A 25,765-nucleotide genomic window follows, 5' to 3' on the forward strand; every position below is an offset into this window, starting at 1 on the left:
GCTGTCCTATAAAACTTTCCTTTTAATTTTAAGGTTATTCTATGATCACAAAATACACTTGATGTTAGCTTTACCGTAATCCCAAAAGGGGAGGTGAATTGGTATTTTCAAATTTTATCCCCTAGGTCAATCCACTAACAATAGTATTAAGCAAGCCTAGGGTCAATCTAGTGCAGATAAAGTAAATCAATATAAATATACAATGAAAATTAAACTGCACAATTAATTTAGTTAAGCATGCACAATAAAGCAGTAAATAGAGATGACACCCAGAAATATTATCGAGGTTCGACAAACTGTCTACGTCCCCTCCTTAACTAACAAGCATAAGGATTACCACTATAAGCTCACTTAACGAGTGGAGCAGCACCTAAACAACTAGGTCAATTAGCACAGAACTGACCTCAACCTTTACATACAATCTTTATCGGGCTGGATTATCGCCCCCTCAGGCCACGCCTGGAATACAACAGATTTCACAATAAAAATTGCGTACAACCAATATGCTTCTCAACTAAGCAGATTATGTACCAATGTAATCAATACACAACCGAATGATATGATAAGATAAGCTTAATGTAGTCTCAGAGTCTACTCTTAAAGATTTATGCAAAAATTACAATCAGTACGTGAGAGTGTAAGTGATAGGATCTTTGTGTCAAAATAATAGTCTCAATCACAATGCAGCAACAAAGATCACAAGCATACTTCAAATATCTCAACAAATAATTTTTTTTTAAAGTAAACCAAAAGAGATATTCAAAAATGGTTTGTAAAAATTTATTTGATCTTCATATCAAGATGATAATCTCAATCAAAAGATATAGCAACAAAGATATTTAGCACTCAAGCAAATATCTCAAAATTTATTTCTCAAAAATAAACACAAGAGATATTTTTAAAATGATTTGTAAAATATTTTAGCAACCAAAACACAATGTGAACTCCTTGAGTATTGCAATGACAATACGAAACCCAAAAGCTCAATGAAGTATTCCTAAGGAAGACTTATTAACAAAGTCTCCTAGAAACACTTGAAGTTTTTCTCTCTAATAAAATAATCTCAATCAATAAGAACAAAAGAGAGCTTAAGCCTAATGAGAAGCACACTCAAGTATACTTACAAAGTGATTTTAGCAATACAAGTGAGTAAGAATGAGTGTAGGATGCTTAAAAATAGGAGTATGAATTTTTGAGTTTTAGAGAATTTTTGCTAATTAAGACTGCTAATCAGTCCCTAATTTTTGCAAATGAGGAGGTATATATAGAATTCTCCAGAATTATAACCGTTTAGGACATATTAGTCATTTAGAAAAAGTCTAAGTGAGGTTAATAAAAATAACAACGTTTTTAACCTCTGTAAAATTCGCCAACCCGAGAGCATCGATTGACCGTACTTAAAGTTCGGTTGACTGAGTGTCTAGGTTCGATCGATTGGGAGTATTTTGAACTAGAAAGATGGTTGGCCTTACTTGAGGGGTTAAAAGGTGATTTTCCAAATCCGGGCGGTTCGATCGACCGGATCATTTGGAACTAAAAAGTTTGGTTGATCAGGCAGTTGGGAATTCCCACGTGGGGGTTTAGTCAATCAAGGCATTGCCTATACTTCTGGTCGATTGACTGAAGATCTTAGTGTAATTGAGTTCGGTCGACCGAACATGCCAATTTGGACATTTTCAGTCATTTTCTCTTTAAAATGCTGTCCCTATTCATATGATGATTAATTTAATTTTAATAGGGCACTCTTTTATGCATTGCATGGGGGACTTAAGATCAGTCTAAGTCTTTTTGAGCTTATCTATCTAATCTTGCATGTAATGCATTGATTATTACAGACCATTTCCTATTTACTATTACAAACCTAAATAAGAAATGAACTGAAATACAACATAATATAGTCTTCAGGGTCGTCAAGCTCTACTTCATGTGTCATCAATTTGATTTGCTAATTATATACTTGCACATAAACTAAATAGCCATCAAATACTTGAGTATTTGTCATTATCAAAACCGGATGTGACTTATGAGGTCAACACTTGAAACACTTCTCCATTTTACTCAACTTGCTTTAATTTTATGCATTACATCATTTTCAATTTTTTCTTCAACTTGCATAATAGATCTAAGATATCAAAATCTACAAAAGTTATTTATTTCTTCATCATCAAGTTTAACTTTGTCTCCAATATTCTTCCTACTATTACTGAAATTACATTTCATATATTCTGTCTTATTTCTACTTATCTTAAAGCTTATAGATTTCGAAGCTCCTCTCCATAATTCTAATTCAGTCTCTATTCAGTCCCTAGATTCATCAATCAATACAATATCATCTGCAAACAACATACACCATGGAACCTTATTTTGAATACTCTTAGTCAGTTGGTCCATCATTATTGCAAAAAGATAAGGATTCAAAGCAAATCCTTGATGTATACCTATGGTGATTGTAAATTATCTAATTTCTCCATTTATTGTCCTTACACTAGTCATTATTTCATTGTACATATCCTTAATGACATTAGTATACTTACTACATACACCCTTTTTTTTCTACCCTATCATATGCTTTTTTTAGGTCAATAAATATCATATACAAGCTCATATTCTTTTCCCTAAACTTTTTCATTAATCTTCTTAAAAGATACACATAACGAAATTTAAGATCATCTCCCCACACTCATTGTTGTCTCTATATCTATATCTTTTATGTATTCTCTCATAACTTTTATTATTCCTTCCAACATGTTCATTCAAATCTCCTCACATAAATATTTTCTACCAAGTATCAAAGTGAAGCGCTTGCATCACATAAATATTTTCTACCAAGTACCAAAGTCAAGCGCTCGCAAGGGAATCCCTTCAATCCGACCACTCACGCCGTCAATTCCATACACACGCAACATATTCCGTACACGTGTATGAAGAAACAGATATCCAACCAATCACAAATTATCTGATAATCTATCGGTCAAGGGGCCTACGCTTCCCAATTCTTCCAATCCGAGGAGAGCATACAAGAATTTCCCACAAACGTGGGGAAGCTTAATTCGCGGCCATTTTCCCTTCCGGTAATATGAATTCCATTTCTCTAAATTCCCGAGAATTTCGGAAACCATTTTTCCACGGAAATTCCACCGAAAGTATTATTCTTTCTTTTGTGTCTCTGTTCGGTTCTTCAGTTACATGACTTTGATTTCATGGAATTTCCAGACTCGGTCGCGCTTTCATGCAAAAAAATTCCATCTCCGGCGCAGAAGGGAGAAAGCTTGTACCGATCTGGGTTGTGATTTTGGTGGAAAATTCAATTCAGATTTCGTGTCATCTCTTCGGATCATCTTCTTTGTGGTATAACAGAAGCTGCTTTGTTGTTTCATAGCTGGGTTGTTTTGCTGTGCGTTCTGGAGGAATTTTTTTCTGAGGGACCAGACTCTATATGTATTTATGTATATAAAGTGGGGAAATGAAGGATGTTCATAAGGGTGTGTGTGTGTAAACAAGGTATAGAAATCTTTATAAATTATTTTAATAGCTATACTTGTGTCAGGGTCAGATCAAGGCAACATGCACTCGTCTCTGCCTCGCACTAAACTGGGGTTTTTATCACATGCACCTGAACTTGACACTCCCTCCATTTTTGTTTTTTGTTTTTCAGACAATAAAACATTCATTTCAGGTTCGCGGCTGGATGAAATTGACATCCTTAATTTCTTGGCAGTAATCATAATCTGGAATGGTGTATTCCAACGAATCTTATTGACTGTTATTAAACAAGTTCTAAATTCTAATCATTTACAGTTGGTCCTCTTGCCATGGTGTCTGCTCCATTTTTGAAGCATTGGAAACTCCAAATTTGATGAGTATGTGGAGCAGCTGCTGCTTGCCTGGTTGCAGCTTCTATATTTTCTCTTGTGGATTTTGAAGGCAGTGAGTAAAATGGGAACCCCAGTACGCAGGTTCAGAATTTTAGAAGACTTTGTCGTCCTCCCTATTGTGGCTTTTAAATTTATTTTGTTTAATGATGAGTAAAAACAGAATCACATTTTCTGGAACTGAACTTTTGGCTGCAGTGGAAATACAAGAAAACCAAACGAGACAAAGCGGCTTCTTGTAACAATGTTCATTGGACTTGTGTTTGGCTTCTTTGCAGGAGTATCATTTCCAACACTCTCAATTATTAAGGTAATCGTACTTGACTTCTATATATATATATATTTAATTGTTTTTGAGGTTTGCTTACATGGGGTGGTTGTTGTTTTTTTCTCTTACTTAATAGTGACAAAAATGTTAGTTATTGAGTTTCAATTTGACAGATGAATCTCCCATCCACCCTTTTTCCTTCCCTTGATCTCACGTACAGAGAGGACAAGTACTCAAGCCTATCAAGCCAAACACAGTTGGATGCCTGGTCTAATCTGAAGGGAAATAGAGGCACTCTAACTCCGGTTCTGAAATTAAATGATGCAAAGGTACGCTTCATTTTGTTAATCTGTACCCCAACACCATACAAGCGTGCTTCCTTGTTTTTTTTTAGTTCACGTAAAGCTGATGAATAGGAAAGTTTTCTTCATCTGTAGTTAAGCTTAGTGTCACGGTCTCACATTGGATGTATATTAAGGAGATCTTGGGCTTATAAGAATGATTTGGACTTTATGTGAAGAACCTTTTATAAGGCAAACACGTGAGAGTAGTGGGCCAAAATAGACAATATCTTAGACGAGTGCGTCAAAGATCGGACGGGGGAGCCTCTTACAGTCCCACATTAGATGTACATTAGGGAGATCTTAAACTTAGAAGGATGGTTTAGACTTTAACTATGTAAGACGCCTTTTATAAGACAAACTCGTGACATCAGTGGGTCAAAGCAGACAATACCTTAATAGAGTTGGGTTAGACCATTACATTTAGGCAATGTGATCTAGTCAAAAAGATGGGTTCAGAAACCGGATTTTGATAGCACTAAGAGGAGTGTATAGCCTAATATTTGAAAGGGTTGAAACAATTTGTTGCTTTTATTGAATGCATGCACCTGTGCCTGAGTATCTGTACTTTCAAGTGCCTTTTTTAAAGCCAAGGCCTTGGATCAGGTGTTAATTGTGCTCCGTATTTCTCCGAACAAGCAACATGGTCCCCATTTTTCGTGCCAACATTGATTATTAACTCTTTATTTTTTTTCACTTTCTTTGGTAGATTTGGGTTCCAACAAATCCTCGAGGTGCTGAAAGACTAGCCCCAGGTATCATTGAATCTGAATCAGATTTATTCCTCCGCAGATTGTGGGGTCGACCCAAAGAGGTGTGCGTCTTCCACCAGAGCTTTGATATGAAAGACACATGTACCTGTAAATCACTTGGATGCATGGGAAATGGTTTACCCTGATTTGGAAATATATGTATGGAAGTAAAAATAAAAAATACAAAATCATGCATCTCTTTTTGGATAAGTAAAATAGGTGGAGTTTCACAATTACTTCTCTAATTTTTATGAGGAACATAATTAAAACAAAACTTGGTAATTTTGGGCCTTCTTCATTTGGATGGCTGCCAAGTACTCAAAACATGGTAGAAAAAATTTGGGTGTTTGGCGATTTATAAATTAGATATTTGTTCTCCAATTGGAATCTATGAGTGACTGTCGTCGCATCTGCAGGATTTGACCATCAAACCCCAGTATCTTGTCACCTTTACTGTTGGTTATGATCAAAGAAACAATATAGACACTGCTCTTAAAAAGGTCAGGCAAGAACTCTCTCTCTCTCTCTTTACACACACACACACACACACTTGCTTACCAAATATATGTACGTATACACAGACAGCTAAATCTATCCCTCTTTGCGTGCTACTGAATACAATTTTACAGTTCTCAGAGAACTTTACCATTCTACTGTTCCATTATGATGGTCGAACAAGTGAATGGGATGAATTTGAATGGTCAAAGCGGGCTATTCATGTTAGTGCTCCAAAGCAAACTAAATGGTGAGTAATTATCACTATGCTCTTCAGCAACATCCTGGCTCTGTTCCTTCTTTGTTTTAACATTTTCCTGTAAAATACCCTGAAATTTGGTCCAAGGTGGTTTGCCAAGCGCTTTTTGCATCCTGACATTGTGGCACCCTACGACTACATATTTATGTGGGATGAAGACCTAGGGGTGGAGCATTTCGATGCAGAGGAGTGAGTGTTGAAAATTCATGATTCTGCTGTGATGATAATTATATATAAAATTGAGCTAGAATTTTAATATATTTTAGTTTCTCCATGTTTCATCTCAGATATTTAAAACTGGTTAGGAAGCACAAGTTAGAGATTTCTCAGCCTGGTTTAGAACCGGATGGATATTTAACATGGCAGATGACGAAGAAGAGAGATGATGGTGAAGTACACAAGTAAGAATGACACACATTCTCCATATAGCCTTCATTTTCCACTCACAATTTGTATTTATGCGCCTGCAGATTCTTATTTTTTATATTTTTAATGTTACCCTGTTTCCTGGCAGAGAAGCAGAGGAGAAAGATGGTTGGTGCACTTCTCCACCTATACCACCATGTGTAGAGTATGTGCAATTATGAATAAATATTTATATATATATATTTTTTAAGATTGCCCATGTGGTAACTGTTAGAAGAATAGGAAAAGAGGGAAACAGCTGAAGGAAAAAACAAAGAGAAATCTGGAAATGCCTCAGGCATCATTCTCATTGATTTACAGGTGTATATATATACATACAATGGAAGGAATAATTGAAAACAGAAAATATTTGTTACAGTTGGTTTAGAGAAACAGAAGAAGGGAATAAGAATATACAACAGAAACAAATTACGGTGGTGCAGGTTCCGGCATGCCAACTGTTTGGGAAAAGGCCTTCCTGTGAACAGCTGGGAGGTATAGTTTAATACGCTCCTTCGAGTCTAACGGTTTGTCTACAATGTTGAGACTCGACTTGAACCGATGAAATTTGTCAGCAACCAATGGTTTTGTGAAGATATCTGCAATTTGATCTTTGGAGCTAATGAAGAAAACTTTAAGCGAGCCGGCACCCACCCTGTCTCGAATAAAATGAAAATCAATATCCATGTGTTTTGTTCTTGAGTGGAAGACCGGATTAGTTGAGAGATACGTTGCCCCCATATTGTCACACCATAAAATAGGAGCTTGAGAAAACATCATGCCAAGTTCACCTAACACTGTTTGTAACCAAATTAGTTCCGCTGCCAAGGAAGCTATTGACTTGTACTTAGCTTCCGTTGAAGATCTAGCAACAGTTTGTTGCTTTTTGGAACTCCAAGATATAAGATGTTTGCCAAGATAGATGCAAAAGCCCTCTATGGAACGACTATCATATGGACAACCTCCCTAATCGGCATCCGAGTAAGCTTGGAGAGTGAGCCTTGATTTGGAGGCAAAGAAGAGCCCATCATTTATGGTGGCTTTCAAATATCGAAGTATGTGCTTCACTGTGCTCCAATGAGATGCTTTTGGGGAATACATGAATTGACAGACTTTGTTGACGGAGAAGGAAATGTCTAGTCTTGTAATCGAGAGATATTGCAAGCCTCCCATAATACTGCGATATAGAGTAACATCCGCAAAATTTGAAGTATTTGATTTGGAAAAATTTAGGGAAGCAGCCATGGGTGATGAAATTAGGTTTGCATAAAACATATTGTTGCGGCTGAGTAGATGCTTGATATATTTTCTTTGGGATAATACAAGACCATCAACGGTGTAATCAACTTCAATACCCAAAAAGAATGATAGAAGACCAAGATCCTTTACCAGAAAGATAAGACTCAAATTATGAATGAGATCAAAGATAGCATACTGTTTAGAGGCTGTAACAACTATATAATCCACATATATGAGCAAGTACATATGAAGGTCATTGCAAGTGAGAATAAATAGAGATGAGTCAGATTGAGAAGCAGTAAAGTCATAATCAAGTAGCTAGGAACTTAACTAAGCAAACCACGCACGGGGAGCTTGCTTAAGCCCATAGATAGCTCTTTCAAGCTTGCAAACGTGAGAAGGGCAAGAGTGATCCACAAAACCCTGAGGTTGCTGCATATAAACAATATTAGTCAGCACGCCATGTAAGAATGCATTTTCAATGTCAATTTGATGCAAACACCAGCCACAGGAGACAACAATAAATAAAATAAGCCGAATGGTGGAGGGTTTTACTATGGGGCTGAATGCGTTATGGAAGTCAATGCCTAGTTGTTGATGACACCTTTTGGCAACAAGATGTGCTTTCCGTCTCTTAAAAGAACCATCAGCGAGAGTTTTGGTGCGAAAAACCCAACAGCAACCCAGAACATTCATGTGAGGTACGGGCGGTACTAAGGTCCACGTATGATTTCAGATGAGAGCGTCATATTTTGTAGTCATGGCCGTCTTCCATTCTGTGTGTTTGCTACTCTGGGAAAAACTTGAAGGATCATTTGGTACGCCTACAGAGACAGAGAGACAATTTTGAGTAGGGTACGACATGGTTCCATCAGTAAAACTTTGTAGACAAGATGAGTTGGTGTGAGATCGAGTGATAATAGGTGAACGAGGTGGGATAAGGCAAGGTTTAGGATTAAGAAATTGAAGATATGGAGGGAGGTCGGTGGGAGGAGCAGAGGTAGGAGGTAGTGATGGTGAGGGGATTGGGCTGGAGATGGAGGGAGATGGAGTCGGGGTGGGAATAATAGGAGATGGAGATACACAAGTGCTTGGATGTGGACCGAGGATAGAGGAGGGAAAGATGGGTAGGGGGCTGGCTGGGAGGGAGATGGATGAGGAAATGGTTTGGGTTTTGGTTTGAAGAGAGGGAATGAATATTCATTGAATCTGACATCACGAGAAATGTACATGCGGTTTGTATTTAGATCAAAACACTTGTAGCCTTTGTGTGCTGGACTATAGTCTAAGAAAAGACATGATATGGAGCGAAAGTTCAACTTGTGAGAGGAATATGGTCAAAGATTGGGCCAACATTCACACCCAAAGACTTTAAGAAATTTTTAATCGGGTTCTTGATGATAGACCAAGGAGTAGGGAGATTTTTTCTTTAGGACTGGAGTGGGTAAGAGATTGATCAAGAAAACCGCAGTTTCAAAGGCTTCAAGCCAATATGAGAATGGGAGAGATGAGTAGGCCAGGAGGGCAAGACATGTTTCTACAATGTGGTGATGCTTTCTTTTTATGAGGTCATTTTGTTGGTGAGTATGAGGGCATGAGAATCTGTGGGTAATGCCAAACTGTTTGCAAAATGTAGTGAGAGGTTGAAACTCACCTCCACCATCTATTTGTAAGGTGATGAGCTTGGTGTTTAAAAGATCTTTCAATGAATGCTAAAAAGGTGGTGAAAGTCTGGAAGACATTAGACTTTGAATTGATGGCAAAAATTCAAGTGAAGCATGTAAAAGAGTCCACAAATAAAAGATAATATTTATAGCCATTTCTTGAGACATAGTGGGCTAGACCCCACAAGTCAGGACATAAGAATTGTAAGGGCCTGTTATAATGGGTCTGTTTTGAGGAAAAAGGAAATTGATGACATTTTGTTAGAGGAAATTTGGAACATTGAAACACATAATCAGTGGGAGATAATGAGAGGTGTTTAGACCACAGTACTTGGGAGACTAGGGTTAAGGAAGGGTGACCAAGTCTTCGATGCCATTGATCCATGGAGGTGCGTTCACCAATATGGGTTGATGGGGATGATGGAATGGATGTAGTGGGTGGAAAATGGTAGAAACCATCACCAGTTGGACCAGTGAGGAGGGTTTTCCCAGATGCTTTGTCTTTCACACAAAATGAGTGGAGTGAAACTTAAAATAACAGGAATTATCAATACAAAATTGAATAATAGACTCTAAATTTTTAGTGATGGATGGAACATGCATAATATTTTTGAGAAGAAATGTAGAGGAGCTACAGGAGAGGGAGGTGTCACCATAGTTTTCAATAGGAAGTCCATTGCCATCACTCACCCGTATGGTCTCTGTCGCGACGTCCCGGACCCGCCAAACCACTGGAACAGGTGCGGTTGCAAACTGGGAAAAATGGTGTGAATTTTGAAAAAGATATTTTCGTGGAAAAAAAAAACGTGTGATGGAGTCGCCACTAACCTTTTGGAGTGCGGTTAGAATACTTGATTGCTACCCCCTTAGGGGTAGAATCGGTCTGCGTCACCAAAGTCAGGCTCGGGAGTATGGTTACGTAAGGGGAAGGTATTAACACTCCCTACGCGCCCGTTCTTACGAACTGTACCAGATTAATAAAAAATCATCCCAAAATAAATTTAATAAGCCTTTGAAAATTACTCCCTATCAAAACTGTAAAGAAAATGCACAAAACAGATACCATATAGATATTCCCTGAGAACCGGGTTATATCATACTTCGAAGAGCTCAATGCCTCCCATTGCAATCATCGGGAAGGAAAATCAAGAAAATAGTTTACAAAAATACACTCTCGAGGTTTTGAAATTTTTATAGAATTTTCTAAGTGAAAAGTAATATTCTGGAAGGTTTTTGGAATTTGTTCGAGATGGAAATGATTTTCTGGGTTTAAAAAATATTTTTGTGATTTTTTCTAAGTGTGAAAACATTTTTTTGTGATTTTTGTGATTTTTTCAATATTTTTCTCGAACTTCAAAATAGTACAAATAAAATTAAAACAAAAACCATAAAGGTAAGTCAAAAAACATTTTTTTAGAGATTTAGAAATTTTATGGATTTTCTGTGAATTTTCTAGATATCTAAATAATAATAAACAAGTGAAATGGAGAAAATCGGCATGAACCGTTTGGGGGAGGAGCTGTGTAACGACCTGCGATTTAACTTGGGTTTTATATATATATATACTGTAAAATTTACAATGCTCTGATACCAAACTGGATTAAACCCAACCATCAACCTAAGCAACGAGAAGTAGAAATCAAATAAACATAACCATATATAATTATATATAATACCAGAGTGCTAACATGTTTCCCAACATATACATATATGACTGTTCCTCAAATACCCTCAACTGGCTAGGGCTATACAAAATACTCCCAAAATACTCACTGTACTGTTAGGGCAATACTGAGGGCGCTCTATCTGCGAGCCTGATCTGCTCGCCTACCTGGATCACCTGAAAAATGTTAAAGTAATGGGATGAGCCAACGCTCAGTAAGATGAAATATTCTATTACTAGTATGTGACACATGAGTTACAATACTATGAAAATATTTTACTATATAATCATGTATCATTGAATCTGTAAAATACAATACCAGTAATTTAAACCATCACCTTTCTGTCGTTGCTTAACATTTCTATACTTTAGGTTTCTACTCAAAATACTTCTAATATATATATATATATATCTTTTGTCTCTGTAAATCTGTACAAACATAGTAATAATTGTAAACTTCCCTGTGGATAACTGTGTGTCATGATTTAACCCCTTATGACAGGGTTGTGCGGCCCGTAGGCGGGATCTATCCTGGCTGGCCGACTAGGATAAATTGTTAGAATTGGTGTATTCCCAAGAGGGGGGGGGGGGTGAATTGGAATTTTCAAATTTATCACCTAGGTTAAATAAAATATTCGTATAAAACAACCTAGGGTTGGTCTATATAATTCCAAATGCGCAGATATAAAAGATATGTGGAAATTTAAGTTAAGAGCATCATTCACATAATAACATATGCGTGCAGTAAATGTAAAGTGCAGAAATGTAAATAAACACACGATATGTTATCGAGGTTCGGCCAACAGTGCCTACGTCCCCGCCTCAAGCTCGCAAGCTAGAGGATTCCACTAATAGCTCACTTAAGGGTGGAGCGGCACCGTTTACAACCAGGTCAAATTAACACAGGGCTGACCTCAACCTTAACCAGGTCAATTGGCGGGGCTGACCTCAACCTACACGCCTTAACAGGACGACGCACCTAGCTTTCCTAACTGGGTCTAAGCCAATCCGAGACTATTCTAGGGCTAGTCTCCCTCTTTAGCCCCGTGCCTGGAAATACAACCAAAGTGTATTACAATGAAATGGTACAGTGATTGTGCTTTCAAGTAAAGCAGATAAGTACCCAAATTCGCGCAATAATATACACCACAAATATGAAATAATATGTAAGCTCAATGTGGTCTAAGATGTCAACTCTCAAGTAGATTTACTATCGTTCTAATGAGTGCGTGAGAGTGCAAACCTTAATGATCTTTGTATCACAGGATATTCAATCTAAGTGCTCAAACAAAGATATTATCCAAACTTCATATATTTCAATCAACAAGTTTTCTCAATACATATATGTATATGAAGCTCTAGCAATGTATAAATTTGGTTTGCAAAAAAGGAGATATTCAATCTTTGTACTCAGCAAGAGATATATGGGTTAAGGAATATTGCAACAAAGATTTTATCACACTAGCAAATATCTCATCAAATATTTTCAAGATAAAACACGGTAGATATTTGAAAATGTTTTTGCAACCAAAATGAAAATACCCTCTTCTTAAGATCTTGCAATGAAGATGCAAGCTTAGAAGATCTAACAAGGTTTTCTTAGGAAATGCTTATTAGCAAAAGCCTCCTAAGAATCTTAAGGTTTGGCTCTCAAGAAAATCACATCAAACAAGTAGCATAAGGAGAGCAAACCTATTAAACAAAACACTCAATCAACTTACAAAATATGTAGGCAATGCTAGAAGGCAAGTATGAGTGGTTTGAGTAATAAAATGAGTATTATAGGGTTTTGGTTTTTCAAAGAATTTTTCCTAATCAAAGTGGCTAATCTTTTTTTAATCTTTGCAAATGAACTCATATATATAGGCAAGGGAGAAAATATGACCGTTGGGGACCTATAGGGTATTATTAGAAAAGTCTAATGGCGTTTAAGGCATTTTAACCCTGTTTAGAAATATATTAACCACGGTAAAAATGGGACCAACCCGAGAGGTCCGGTCGACCAGAAGTGGTTCGGTCGACCAGGACTCAAGTAGCTCGGTCGACCGGGGGCATTATGAACTGAGTGGTCGGTCGACCGGGCAAAGGCGTTTTTCAAAAAACACCGAGGTTCGGTCGACCGGAGCCTTGTAGCCTTTTTGAACTACAAGGCTCGGTCGACCAAACCGCTGGGAATTCTCCCAAGACCCTTCGGTCGACCAGGTCGTTGGAGTTCAAATCTGGTCGGCCGACTGGGAGGTCAAACTGTTGACTCCCAGGTTGTTCGGTCGACCGAGGTCAAATGACCTACAAGGTCTCGGTCGACCGGGCCAATTTGAACTGAGTTGGCCGGTCGACCGAAAGTGCACCAAGTGTGCATTTCAGTCCCTTCTTGCAACATATAAACCCTATTCAAGTGCCTATTACATACAAGTGCAAAGGTGAGTATCCTAAGGTCACTTGGGGTCCAATTTGAGATCACCGAAAAAGTCCGGTGTCGGTCGACCGAAGGTTCACCCTAAGGTCTTTCTATGGTTCGGTTTGAGCTTGCAAATTAAATCATGTTTGTGATGTGTGTGCTTATTACAAACCGAAGAACCCTAATTACTATTACAGACAATTTTACTGAAAATTATTACAATTAAGAGTTATGAAATTGTCTTCAAGCCTTTCTTGCTTTGTGCACATATTGATCTTATCATTCTTGATTCCTGCACAAAACTCAACCACTCATTAGATACAATGAGTATTTGTCATAATCAAAACCGGGCGTGACCAATAAGGTCAACATAAACCACTATACTCCATAGGTCTGATCAGCCCTCCTCAACCCATATCTGATGGGGAGCCTGTCCACTCGTGGGCTCTATACGATCGACCTTTATACAATGTATTATCTGAATAGGTGGTTGCACTCTATATACTGTATGTAGCTACGGTATCGTACTCTGTAAACTGTAATGGTCCAACAGGGTCTGATACTATATAATACATCTCTATATACAACTACTGTTTTACCATGATTCTGTAATAACTGTATAAACCATGACGTTGTAATAAACTATATCTGTATTAACTGTATTTTCTGAAATAAACTATAAAACTGTATGTCATGGTATTGTAAATTGTATCTGTATCAACTATATAATCATGGTATTCTGTAATTACTATAAAATATTTTCTCTGTCTATATATTCTGTAAAACATAGCTCTGAAAAATACTGTAAAACATGTCTCTGTACTATATTCATATTCTCAAGCCACACAGTAATTTAAAACATATTATACATAATGGATAAACTGTATTAATTCCTGCTGTGAATAATAATCTAGTATAAATATATATATATATATATATATATATTATACTGAAAATCATACTAAATTTGTCTAACATAGCATATTTCCCTTACCAGACTATTAAAAAGCCCTTATCATATACTGGTCCTACCCCCGCAAGGCTTCCTACACAACACCTTGAAAACAACATACGTTAGAACAGAATATCAATATTTCTTTGCCTACATCATTTCCTACAGCTGTCAGAAGGCCAAAAATTGACTAAAAAGTTTTACCATGATTCTGGGAAGAAATTCGACTCGATCCCACTGACGATCCGCCCCAACAGACTTGAAGAGAACTCCGCTGGGAGCATCGTGGTGGTCTCAGATCGTCGATCTGACGACTAATCGGGCCGAAATCGAAGAGAGAAGGGGGAAGGGCCGTAAAGGATAGAGAAGGGAGGGTTCGGTGAGTTTTTAGCTCAAGAAAACTAAGTTTAGAACAATTTATACTACAAGATTCGTCGACAAGCCATGTCACCTCGTCGACGAGTCCTGTAGAAAGTTCTTCAACGAACTTGCACCCTCGCCGATGAATTTCAGACATCACAAAAATCCTCTCTCGGTATCTTCTCATCGACGAGATCCTAAAGAACCCTCGTCGACGAAACTCCTGTGTTCGTCGACGAGGCTTGGGAAATTTCTTGGAATTACCACCTCCAAAATGCAATGTTCGTCAGCTGCCTCCTTCTGTTACTGTTTCCATTTTCCTTCCTCTTTATTATTTAAATATCATTATTGTTCGGGTCGTTACAAGCTGGTTGAGCACTAAGTGGTCCGGGGGGAAAACCAGTTTAAGGTCTTGGTCGAGACCATTAGTCAACATGTGTTGCCTTCTGCGTGGGTTGTGTGTGTGTTTAGGTGTATGTTAGAATGTGCAAGTGATGCATGAAGTACGTGTGAGCATGAGTGAGAATGGGCATGCGTGTGCATGCATGCATGCATGCATGAACAAACAACGACACAAATGGTGATGTCAGGGGTGGTAACGAAATGCACGAGTGTACATGTGCATGGACAAGAATGAGCATGCATGCATGGTGTGTGAATGAACATGCACATGCATGCCTGCATGGATGGATAATAACCTAAATGATGATGTCATGGGTGATATCGGAATACCTGAGTGTACCTTTGCATGGATGAGAATGAACATGCATGCATGGTGTGTGAATGAACATACACATGCATGCCTGCATGGATGGGCAATAACCTAAATGATGATGTCATAGGTGATATCAAAATTCGTGAGTGTATGTGTGCATGGGTGAGAACGAGCATGCGTGCGTGTTATGTGAATGAACATGTACATGCATGCCTGCATGGATGGACAATAACCTAAATGATGATGTCATGGGTGATATCGGAATGTCTGAGTGTACGTGTGCATGGATGAGAATGAGCATGCATGCGTGGTATATGGTTGAAAGTGGAAATGTATGCATGAATGTGTGTAAATTTTGGTGTGTACATGAATGCGTGCAAGAGTGTGAATGGGCATGCATGAATGTGTGCAAAGACCGGTGTGTGCATAGGTGGGTATAGGTAACATGTGCCGAATGTGTGTGCATAAATGTGTGTATAGGAAGCAATATACAAGTAAATAAATGTTAGTATGCAACATGTGTTAGTATGCAAGTTAGAGTACAAGTAAATAAATTTTAGTATACAAGAAATTAAAAGGGTACGGGAAAGTAAATGTAAGAGCACAAATAAATAAATGTTAGTATACAATAAATTAAAAGGGCGCGGGAAAGTAAATGAAAGTTGAGGTGCAGGAAATGTAAATGTTAGTATGCAAGTTAGCATGAGTTAGAGTACAAATAAATAAATGTTAGTATGCAAGTAATTAAAAAGTTAGTATGCAAGTAAATAAATAAATGGGTTAGTATGAGGATGGGTTAGTATGCAAATGAATAAATAAATGTTAGTGTGCATGGGTTAGTATTCAAATGAATAAATAAATGTCAGTAAGAGTTAGTATAAATTAATATATAAGTAACCAAGTAAGTTAGTGTGTGAAGTGTGTCAAATGGTGGGTGAACAGTGTGTGTTGTGTGTGTAATAGTGGGTGAATGGTGTGTGAGAAGTATGCATGGTGTGTGAGAAGTGTGTATGGTGTGTGATGAGCCAAGGCATGGTGATGATATTTGGTTGTAGTGGCATAATCATGGCATTAATTTAGCCTAAATAAGCTCTTAAGAAGCCAAACCTTCTATTGATAATGCAGAAAGCCAATGGTATCCTGGGCTTTAGTATTCACAATCAAAACACACTTCCTTCATTAAGACATTTTCACAAACACCTCACATGCAAACACAATCCACCAACACAATTCCTTCATTAAAATGTTTTCACAAGCACCTCACATGCAAACACAATCCTCCAACACAATTACTTCATTAAAATGTTTTCACAAACACCTCACATGCAAGCACAATCCACCAACACATTTTTATCATTAAAACATTTTCACAAACACCTTACATGCAAACACAATCCCTCAATACAAGTTCTTCCTTAAAACATTTTCAAAAACACCTCACATGCAAACACAATCCACCAACACAATTCCTTCATTACAACGTTTTCACGAACACCTCACATGCAAACACAATCCACCAACACAATTACTTTATTAAAACGTTTTCACAAACACCTCACATGCAAGCACAATCCACCAACACATTTTTCTCATTAAAACATTTTCACAAACACCTCACATGCAAACACAATCCCTCAACACAATTTCTTCATTAAAACATTTTCACAAACACCTCACATGCAAACACAATCCACCATCTTGCAAGAAAATGAACTTCCTTGCAAACCCATGGAATGTAGGAGAGAGAGACGCGGAGAGTAGGGCCGGCTCTCCCTTTAGACAGCTGACGTGCACGCCTACCCAAATTTTTTTTTAATATAATAATATATTTTTGGGGCCCTAAATTTTTTTTAATTAAATAATGTTAACATTATTTATTATGCTCTCTTCCCATACGTTGACTTCCCAACTAACAAATAAATAAAATTGTACTTTAAAATGTAAAATAAATGCAATTTAATTCTTTTTTTTTTTCAAGTTTCATTAACTTCCCAACTAACAACTTTATTATATTTCTTACTATCTATTACTCTCATCTCTTTCTCTTAGCATCTCTAAAAAAATATTTCCATCTCTCACTCTCATTTCTTAGTCTCTCTATGAATTTTGCTCCGGTTCTTGTGTTCATTATCTTCGAGCCTCCGATTCTCTGTAATTTTCATCAACCCTAATTTTATTTCAATGTTTGTGCATTATTTTTCTATTATGTTCACTATGAATTTTTTTTTTTTCTATTTTTTCTTAGATTTTGGAAGTTTTGAGGTTAGAGCGTTGTATTCGGCAAGAATTCGATATCTCTAAAGTCTCGCTTGCCAATTGATTTGCAATAATAATAATAATCAGGTTATATTATTTCAATCAATTATTTCTGTAAATTTATTAAATTTATTTTTATTTGTTTACATAATTTGTCAACTTATAGTTAGTGTTAATTTTGAAATTTAATTATGTCAACGAGAAAATATGAATCCGGATATGAAAAATGAAAAAAAATATATATATATTAAAGGTCCCTGATTAAATCATTCGCCTAGGGCCTCATATTGTGAAGAGCCGACCTTGGTGGAGAGTATACCAAGAATGCTGCGAGAGCCAAGGGAGATGCCGGAGTTGGATCGTGAATGACAAGGAGGATGGTGATGAAGATAATGATCTTCGTCAGAGATGGAGAGCTTAATGAACTTCAGAAAACATTCAAGGCCAGCAATGTTCAAGCGCACGTGAGAATGGAACCCCAGAAACCGATAGCCGAACTGAGCTTCCTGGGATGGTAGTGGTTGACGGTGACAATGCGAAGGAAACTTGGCCGTGGAGGATGGCCGCGGGTGACTGTGGTTAACGAAAATTGAGCGGTCGTGGAGGACTGCTGGCTTTGTGTTGGTTTCGACTGCTATCTGGAGATGATGGTGGTGCTGCAGGTGGTTGATTCCACCGCTGAGGGAGGCTGTGCGAGGGTGCCGAAAGTTGTCTCGGGTGGTCTGACTCGCTAGTGGTTATGGAGATGTTTGGGTGGTTTTAGTGGTTGGTGTGTTGGGCGGTTGGGAGAGGATGCCAGTGCTTTGGTTGGTGATTTGGGATCTGGTGGTGTTGGTTCAGTGATGAGAAAAGGGAGAGAGGATAAAGAATCTAGATATGGTGGACTGGAGCTGGGGTGTTGGGAGGTGATGGTGGTTATGGCGGTGCTGGGTGGTCGTGCCAGAGGGTGGCGTAGGTGTGTCGTGTGCATTGTGGTGCTGTGAACAACAAGGACACAAATCGTTGTGTTGGAGGTGTTGCTGTGTTGTGAACAAACAAGGGGAAGCAGCTTCGGCCGGTGTTGGAGGGTTTGAGAATAGGAGCGCTCGCGAGGGGTTGGTGGCCGTGACGCCGAAAGGGGGCTAGGTGAGGGAGAGCTTCTATGGGGCTGTGGAGGCACTGTAAAGACCTCAAAAATCTTAATATAAAATGAAACATAATAAATAAAAAAGTCAACTCGAACCCATAGGTAACGGGGACACCTGCCAATCACAGCAGAAACCTAAGCAGTAGTAAATTTAAATCACATTCTCAAAAACCATAGAATACATAATATATATAATACCAGAGTTCACTACATCACCAAAATACTGTATTTATATACAATCTCCAAAACATCAAAATAACCCTAGGATCATACAACAAAAATCTTCTGATCCTAGTATAAGACTTACCCTCCTAACGGGGTAACTCGATAAACTCAATGGCAGCCTTGACCTGCTGGTCTCTCTGGGTTTCCTAAAAATCATTTAATATTCGGGGGTGAAACACTTCTTAGTAAGGGAAAATAAACTAAATATAGCTGTGGGGCAACATGAATATTTATTGCAGTTATACATACTCAGTACATTTTATATATCTAAAAACATACATCATAACATGGTGGAATAATCATATACTTTCATATTTTCTAATAATTCATACTGATCATGAAATGTCTGTTATAGCTAATAATACTGAAAACACACCCAGGATGAATAGCTAGTTGATGTCATGTATTACCCCCCATGATGGGTTGTGCAGCCCGAAGGCGGGACCCGACAATGGCTGGCCAACCACTACCGAGTCAAAAATGTCTGTAAGTATGACAGACCTGCTACACCCTGGTCCGGACTGCCAGGTGGACGTCCACACTCTACTGAAAGCCATATCGACAATTCATCACCCACCCCCTTGTGGGGTGGTTAGCACCAATCTGATCATAGATATCTGATTTATAAGCTATGATACCGTGTTCTTAAACTGAACTAAACTAACATCCGAGTCCTGATAACATATAATACATGATATTATAGCATTTTTCATCATTTCATAAATACGACCTCACGCCGAAACCATTCCATATATACGGCTTCGCGCCGAAGTCATTTCATAAATATCATTCTGAAAATAGATCAATTATCATGTATTTTCAACATCATTTGTACCGTAACATTTCATATTCCTGAAAACATGCTTCATTCGTAACAAAGTCATATCGTAATACATTTCACGTAAAGTAATATTCATGCCACACATTTATTGTATAAAGTCATACATTGTATTCCAAAAATCATAATTTTTGGCATCTCATACATATATATACATTTCAACATAATAGCAATATTTTCCTAAACGTGCATTTCCTTTGTAATATACAGATATAATACATGTTTTCCTGAAAATAAGTTTACTCATACATAATATTAATTTGTATGAAAAAATAACTGCTTTAGTTTATTCTCTTACCTGACTACTGAGAAAAGCCCCTATAAATTTTGGTCTCACACCCATAGGATTTCCTAATCAATACCCTGAAAATGAAAACTCTTAGTACTAAACTTCAATATTTTCATGTGAATATCATTTCCTATAACTACAGTAGGACCAAATTTGGCTTAAAAAACTTTACCTCAACTCAGGGATGATTTTCAACGGGGTTCCACCAACGATCCGCTCCGGCAGATATACAGAGAATTTCTCTAGGAGCATCGTGGTGGCTTCAGGTCGTCGATCCGGCGAAAATCCAACCTGAAATCGAAGGAAGAAGAGGAGGGAGCCGAAGGGAGAGAAAGAGTGACATTTTCCTTAATTTTGACGTTTAAAGGGTTTTTGATATTTATAGGACTAGATTCGTCAACGAGACACATCACCTTGTCGACGAGTCCTGTAGAAAGTTCGTCGACGAACCTGCACCTTCATCGACAAATTTCAGATTTCCCTAAAACCCTCTCTCGGTATCTTCTCGTCGACGAGGTCCTCTTATACCCTCATCGACAAATCCCCTGTGTTCGTCGACGAGGCCCTGATAATTTCCCCTCCTCTTTATTTAAATTACATTATTATTATTCGGGTCATTATAGGCACGATCTGAGATCTAGTAGAGGTTGAGGCCAGAGATGAAGGGTGGTTTGGGCTCGAAGGTTGTTGGCTTTGGGGGAGAAAGCAGAGAGGGAGTGGCGATAATGGAGAGATGAGAGAGGGTGAGAGGAAGCGGGAGAATCAACAGTGCAGAGAGAGTCCGAGGGAGGAGAGCTCGATTGTTGATGATGGTGAGAAGTAGCGGTGGTGATGGTAAGCCAGGTCCGCAAGAAGGAGACGACAAGGCTCGAGTATGGCGTTGTTCGTGGAGCTGACAAAATGGAGAGGCCGTGGTGGTCTCTGCAGCCGTGAATAGTGGCTATGGCTGGATGCTTTGCGAGAGAGAGCAGAGAGGGGAATGAGGAGGAAGGAGGTAAACAATAAAATAAATCTCTACCCTTGCCCCGTTACAATGTGTGAATAGTGACCTTTTATAGGCATTTTTTTGTATTTATTTTCCTTTTGTTTTTTTTTGTTTTGTTTTAATAATAATAATAATAATAATAATAATAATAATAATAATACTAGTAATAATGATAATACTAATAGTTATAATAATACTAGTAAACTAATAATGTTATTATTATTATTATTATTATTATTATTATTATTATTATTATTATTATCACTTTTAGTATTATTATTATTATCATTATTAGACTTTTTGTATTTTTTCTTCCTTTTTTGTATATTTTTTGTATTTTTATCATCGACCCTTATCTTTTAGAAAAAAGAGACTCGGTCGAAAATTGAACTTAATTTCCTGAAATGGAGGACCCGGACTCCATTTTCCCAAAATGCTGGGACTTGTTGAAAATGAACTAAGACTCGGTAAAAATATCGGAACTCAATTGAACACAAACCGGGACTCGGCAAAAATACCGACTCAATTGAACACAAACTGGGACTTGGTAAAAATACTGGGACTCGGTACTGAGATTCATTGAAAACATATCGAGACTTGGTCGGATTTCTCAAAAAGATCCTCCAATTTTTGGAACACGAAACCAACTTTTATTGTGCAGGGTTTTCTCGAGATAGCTGATTAAAATTGGGGTGTGACAATCTCAATACCTGCATATGCTTCCAAAGAAAAGTTCAAGTTAGAGAGTTCAAGTTAGGTGTTCAAACCCTCTCGAATTCGTTTTCGTCCCTAAACTCCTAAATTTATCCTCCCTTTAGAGTTGTGAGGTCAACTTTAAGGGACGCAGGATTAGTCACGTGGATCATAAAATGAACACGTGATATCCGGTGTGTAATTCGAAAAAAATAGTTAGAGAGTTCATGTGAATCGACTTTAAGGGACAGAAGATTAATCACATGTGCCATAAAAAAGTCCTCCATCAAGTTCATTAGTAATATGATGAGTGGCCGCAGAATCGGAGTACCAAACCGATTCAGTAAAAGCAGTGTGAGCACAGTAGTTGCTGGGCGCTTCAAATTGGAATGCATGATTGAAGCGTTGTCGGCACTGAAGGGCTATGTGACCAGCCTTGTTGCAGACCTGACAAACAGGTCGATTCACGCTGTAGTGCTGAGACGAATTCGACCACTGAGGGAGACGATTCGCGTTGGACGGAGATGGAGGTCTTCCACCACGGCCACCGACGGAGAAACGACTGACCTTGACGTCCTCCTCGATGGAAACCACGACCTCGCTGGTCTCTTGCCGACGAAAAGAAAAGGGCAGACGGTTCGGGAGGAGTGACGATGGATCGATTTGCAAGGGTGAGTCAAGATTCATGGATGAGGAGAAGCTGATATAGCTCGTGGAAAGTAGGTCTGGTGGTGATGGAGGTGATGAAGTGTTCGTAGGTTGTGCCAAGCCCATTCAAGAGGTATGTAACAAGATCTTTATCAGAGAGAGGGTTCCTTGTTGCAGCAATGGAGTCGGCAAAGAGACGGACTTTTCCAACGTAATCGGAGATGGACTGATCTCCTCAGGACAAATTAGTGAGTTGGAAACGGATTTGGAATTCTTTGGCATGGGCTTGGGAGGAGAACATGGATGAAACGTCAGTCTGTAGCTGACGGGAGGTTGTGGAAGATAGAACACGACCTAAGATGGAATCTGAGAGAGAGGAGAAAAGAATGCATACGACAAGTTGATCGAGACGCCTCCAAGAGTGAAAATCTGGGTTCGTTTGGGTCAGATTGAGAAGGATTTGGAAGAAATTCAGGTGGAGGGGAGTTGGTTCCGTCAATGAAGGAATACAGATCCTGGCCGCGAAGGTAAGCTATCATCTGCGCATTCCACAGCAGATGATAAGCTGGCTGCCATTGAAGGAGGATCAGCGAGACTCTGATACCATGTTAGAAGAATAGGAAAATAGAGAAACAACTGAAGGAAAAAACAAAGAGAAATCTGGAAATGCCTCTCGCATCATTCTCATTGATTTACAGGTATATATATACAATAGAAGGAATAATTGAAAACAAGAAATATTTGTTACAGTTGGTTGAGAGAAACAGAAAAAGGGAATAAGAATACACAACAGAAACAGATTACGGTGGTGCAGATTCCTGCACGCCAACCATTTGGGAAAAGGCCTCCCTGTGAATAGCTGGGAGGTATAGTTTAATAGTAACTGTTAGATTGGGTTGAAACGAACTATAGTAATCAACACCTAAATGTGCAGATTTGTCGAAATCATGGCTGCCGTGTTTTCACGAGATGCTTGGCGTTGTGTTTGGTATATGATTCAGGTACGGAAATGATCTTGTTCATCCTTGCCATTGCACCTGCCCATTCAAAATCACTACTACTGCAGTCTAAATAATTTTTCCCAATATCACTGCAGAACGACTTGGTTCATGGATGGGGTTTAGATTTTGCTCTTAGGAAATGCGTGGAGGTTAGCACAACCATTTCCATTTTTCAACCCGAATTATTGATTTGCTTGTTAATAAATTACAAATGATAATTGTCTTGTGAGACTTTTTCCTTTTATTTCTTTTGAACAGCCTGCTCATGAGAAAATAGGTGTTGTGGATGCTCAGTGGATTGTCCATCAGGGTGTTCCATCTCTTGGGAACCAGGTAAACCCGAGCTAATAACAAACTTCCACAGATTCATGATAGAATACTGATATTTTTGTTTGAAAAAATAAAATGAAATAAACAGGGGCAAGCTGAAAAGGGGAAGGCAGCACGGGAGGGAGTATGTCCATCCACTTCTCTTGTTTGGTTTGAGTAAATCATTTTTGACACAGTTGTTTGAGTTGTTTCTTTCTTGTGGCAGGTGAGAGACAGGTGTAAAAAGGAATGGGCAATGTTCCAAAATAGGTTGTCTAATGCAGAAAAGGCTTACTATACATCAATGAAAATGGGTCCTCCCAATACCTCCCTTCATTAGAGATCGTTACAGTATTGCACTACACTGCTACCTTTGTTTTTTTTCTTGAGGTTCCCCATTTTTGTAATAGTCTCACAAAATAACTAATAAAAGAAAATTCACTCCTCTATTTTCCTAAGTTCTTCATTTTATTAATAGTAAGTTTTTGCCCTGCAAATTGTAAAATAACACTGACATTAAAACTATATATGGTTTCTACATTTTTTTTTTTTTTGTGAAGAATGAATAACATGCACATGCACGTACACATGGCTAAAAGATCAATGAAAATTTCAATTATTTCCTAAATCATTATGAAATTGTGCAGTGATTTGGATTCTTGATTTCATTTGTTAGCTTTTTTCACCATTCATAGGATATTTGAGAAAGGATAAATGGAATGTTAACTTTATAAGTCATATCCTGTTTTGAATATGACAAATACAAGGTATCTCACTTGTACACATAGTACTTGAACAAGTATTTCCCTTAAATGGCACGAAAAGTGGAGGTACTATCAGAAGCCATGAGGAGCCAAAAGATTACTTCTGACATGGCTTCATGACGAGCAAAGGATGAAGACATATTCATTTCTATTGTAAATGCATTTAATTTTTGGGTCTGTAATAATGCATTCATGCATGATGGGAATGTCAACTCAATAAAGACTTTAGACTGACCTTAGGTCCCAAAAATATGTCATGAAAAATCTCCTAAGCTAAAATTTCTTACTTATACAAATAAGGATAAACTTATAAGGTCGAAAATTAAGGCATATCTTATTTCTTCAAAGGCCTCGGTTGACTGACCTGACAGCGTTATAAACGCCTCAATTGACCGACCCTATCGACTAGGCTGAATATGAAGCCTCAGGCGACCGAACCTAAAGTGTAACATATCGGCCTCAATCAACTATCCATTAGCTTTCCTATTTTCAGTGTACTCAGTCGACCAACCAAATGACCTAAGAATAGCTCCGGTCGACCAAACCTATGAAGGTTTGGAAATCGCTCATGGCTCAGTCGAACGACCCTTGTTTCAGTCAACTGAGCCTCGTATATTCTTGAAATTCATAGAGGCCTCAAGCGACCGGCCTTTTGCTCGGTCAACCAAACCCCTCAAGTTCGCATGGTTTTATGCATGGTCAATCGACTGACCTTTAGTAAGTCGACGGACCCTCTTGGGTCGCCAAATGTTTTATGTTCCAAACTCATTTATATTTTTCATTAAAAATTTATAAAAATATCGGCCATGTCCCTAACAGTCATAATCTTTGGGGAGTCTATACATGTAGAGACTTGGAAAATAGTAAGTAATGAAATAATAAAGGAAAAGAGAAAATTGGTTTGGCACAGGCCAAATCGTCGGCGGTTTTGGGTGAGCTCAGAAAATCATCGACGATTTTGAGTTACTGTGGCTCAGTAAAGGTAAAACATTTAAAAAAATGTTTGCTTAAAAACCAAATCGTCGACGGTTTTGCTATGGGTGAGAAACCTATAAAAGGGGATCAAGTCATTTAGTTTGGAAAAAAAAAAATCAAATCCTCTCTCTCTCTTCAATTTTTGGCCCAGTTTTAGCCCGAATTGAAGAGGGAAAATCATTTCGGGAACCTGGCGACGTTTCTCTGCATTTTAATCGGGACAAATTAGTTGGTTGAGGATTCCAGACACCATTCCAAAATTGGGGTAAGGAA

General features: G+C 38.2%; 1 protein-coding gene across 1 annotated transcript; it reads left to right on the plus strand.

The window, feature by feature from the left end:
• Positions 1-3,733: 3,733 nt before the first annotated feature.
• On the plus strand, positions 3,734-24,207 carry LOC131167523 (uncharacterized). Its single transcript, XM_058126328.1, has 15 exons — positions 3,734-3,738; positions 3,837-3,956; positions 4,071-4,182; positions 4,314-4,469; positions 5,191-5,295; positions 5,650-5,733; positions 5,863-5,978; positions 6,075-6,176; positions 6,275-6,388; positions 6,502-6,558; positions 23,378-23,444; positions 23,540-23,593; positions 23,703-23,777; positions 23,863-23,898; positions 23,980-24,207. Exons 1-15 carry the CDS (start codon positions 3,734-3,736, stop codon positions 24,091-24,093), a joined length of 1,317 nt encoding a protein of 438 aa, XP_057982311.1. The 3' UTR covers positions 24,094-24,207.
• The last annotated feature ends 1,558 nt before the right edge of the window (positions 24,208-25,765 follow it).

Source organism: Malania oleifera, chromosome 11, assembly GCF_029873635.1.
Source record: "Malania oleifera isolate guangnan ecotype guangnan chromosome 11, ASM2987363v1, whole genome shotgun sequence".
NCBI lineage: Eukaryota > Viridiplantae > Streptophyta > Magnoliopsida > Santalales > Ximeniaceae > Malania > Malania oleifera.

Excerpts from the sequence above, each read along its gene's own strand:
- LOC131167523 (XM_058126328.1), top strand. Across the intron at positions 3,957-4,070 it reads ATGGGAACCCCAGTACGCAG|TGGAAATACAAGAAAACCAA; the intron begins GTTCAGAATTTT and ends TTTTGGCTGCAG. Across the intron at positions 6,389-6,501 it reads GATGATGGTGAAGTACACAA|AGAAGCAGAGGAGAAAGATG; the intron begins GTAAGAATGACA and ends GTTTCCTGGCAG.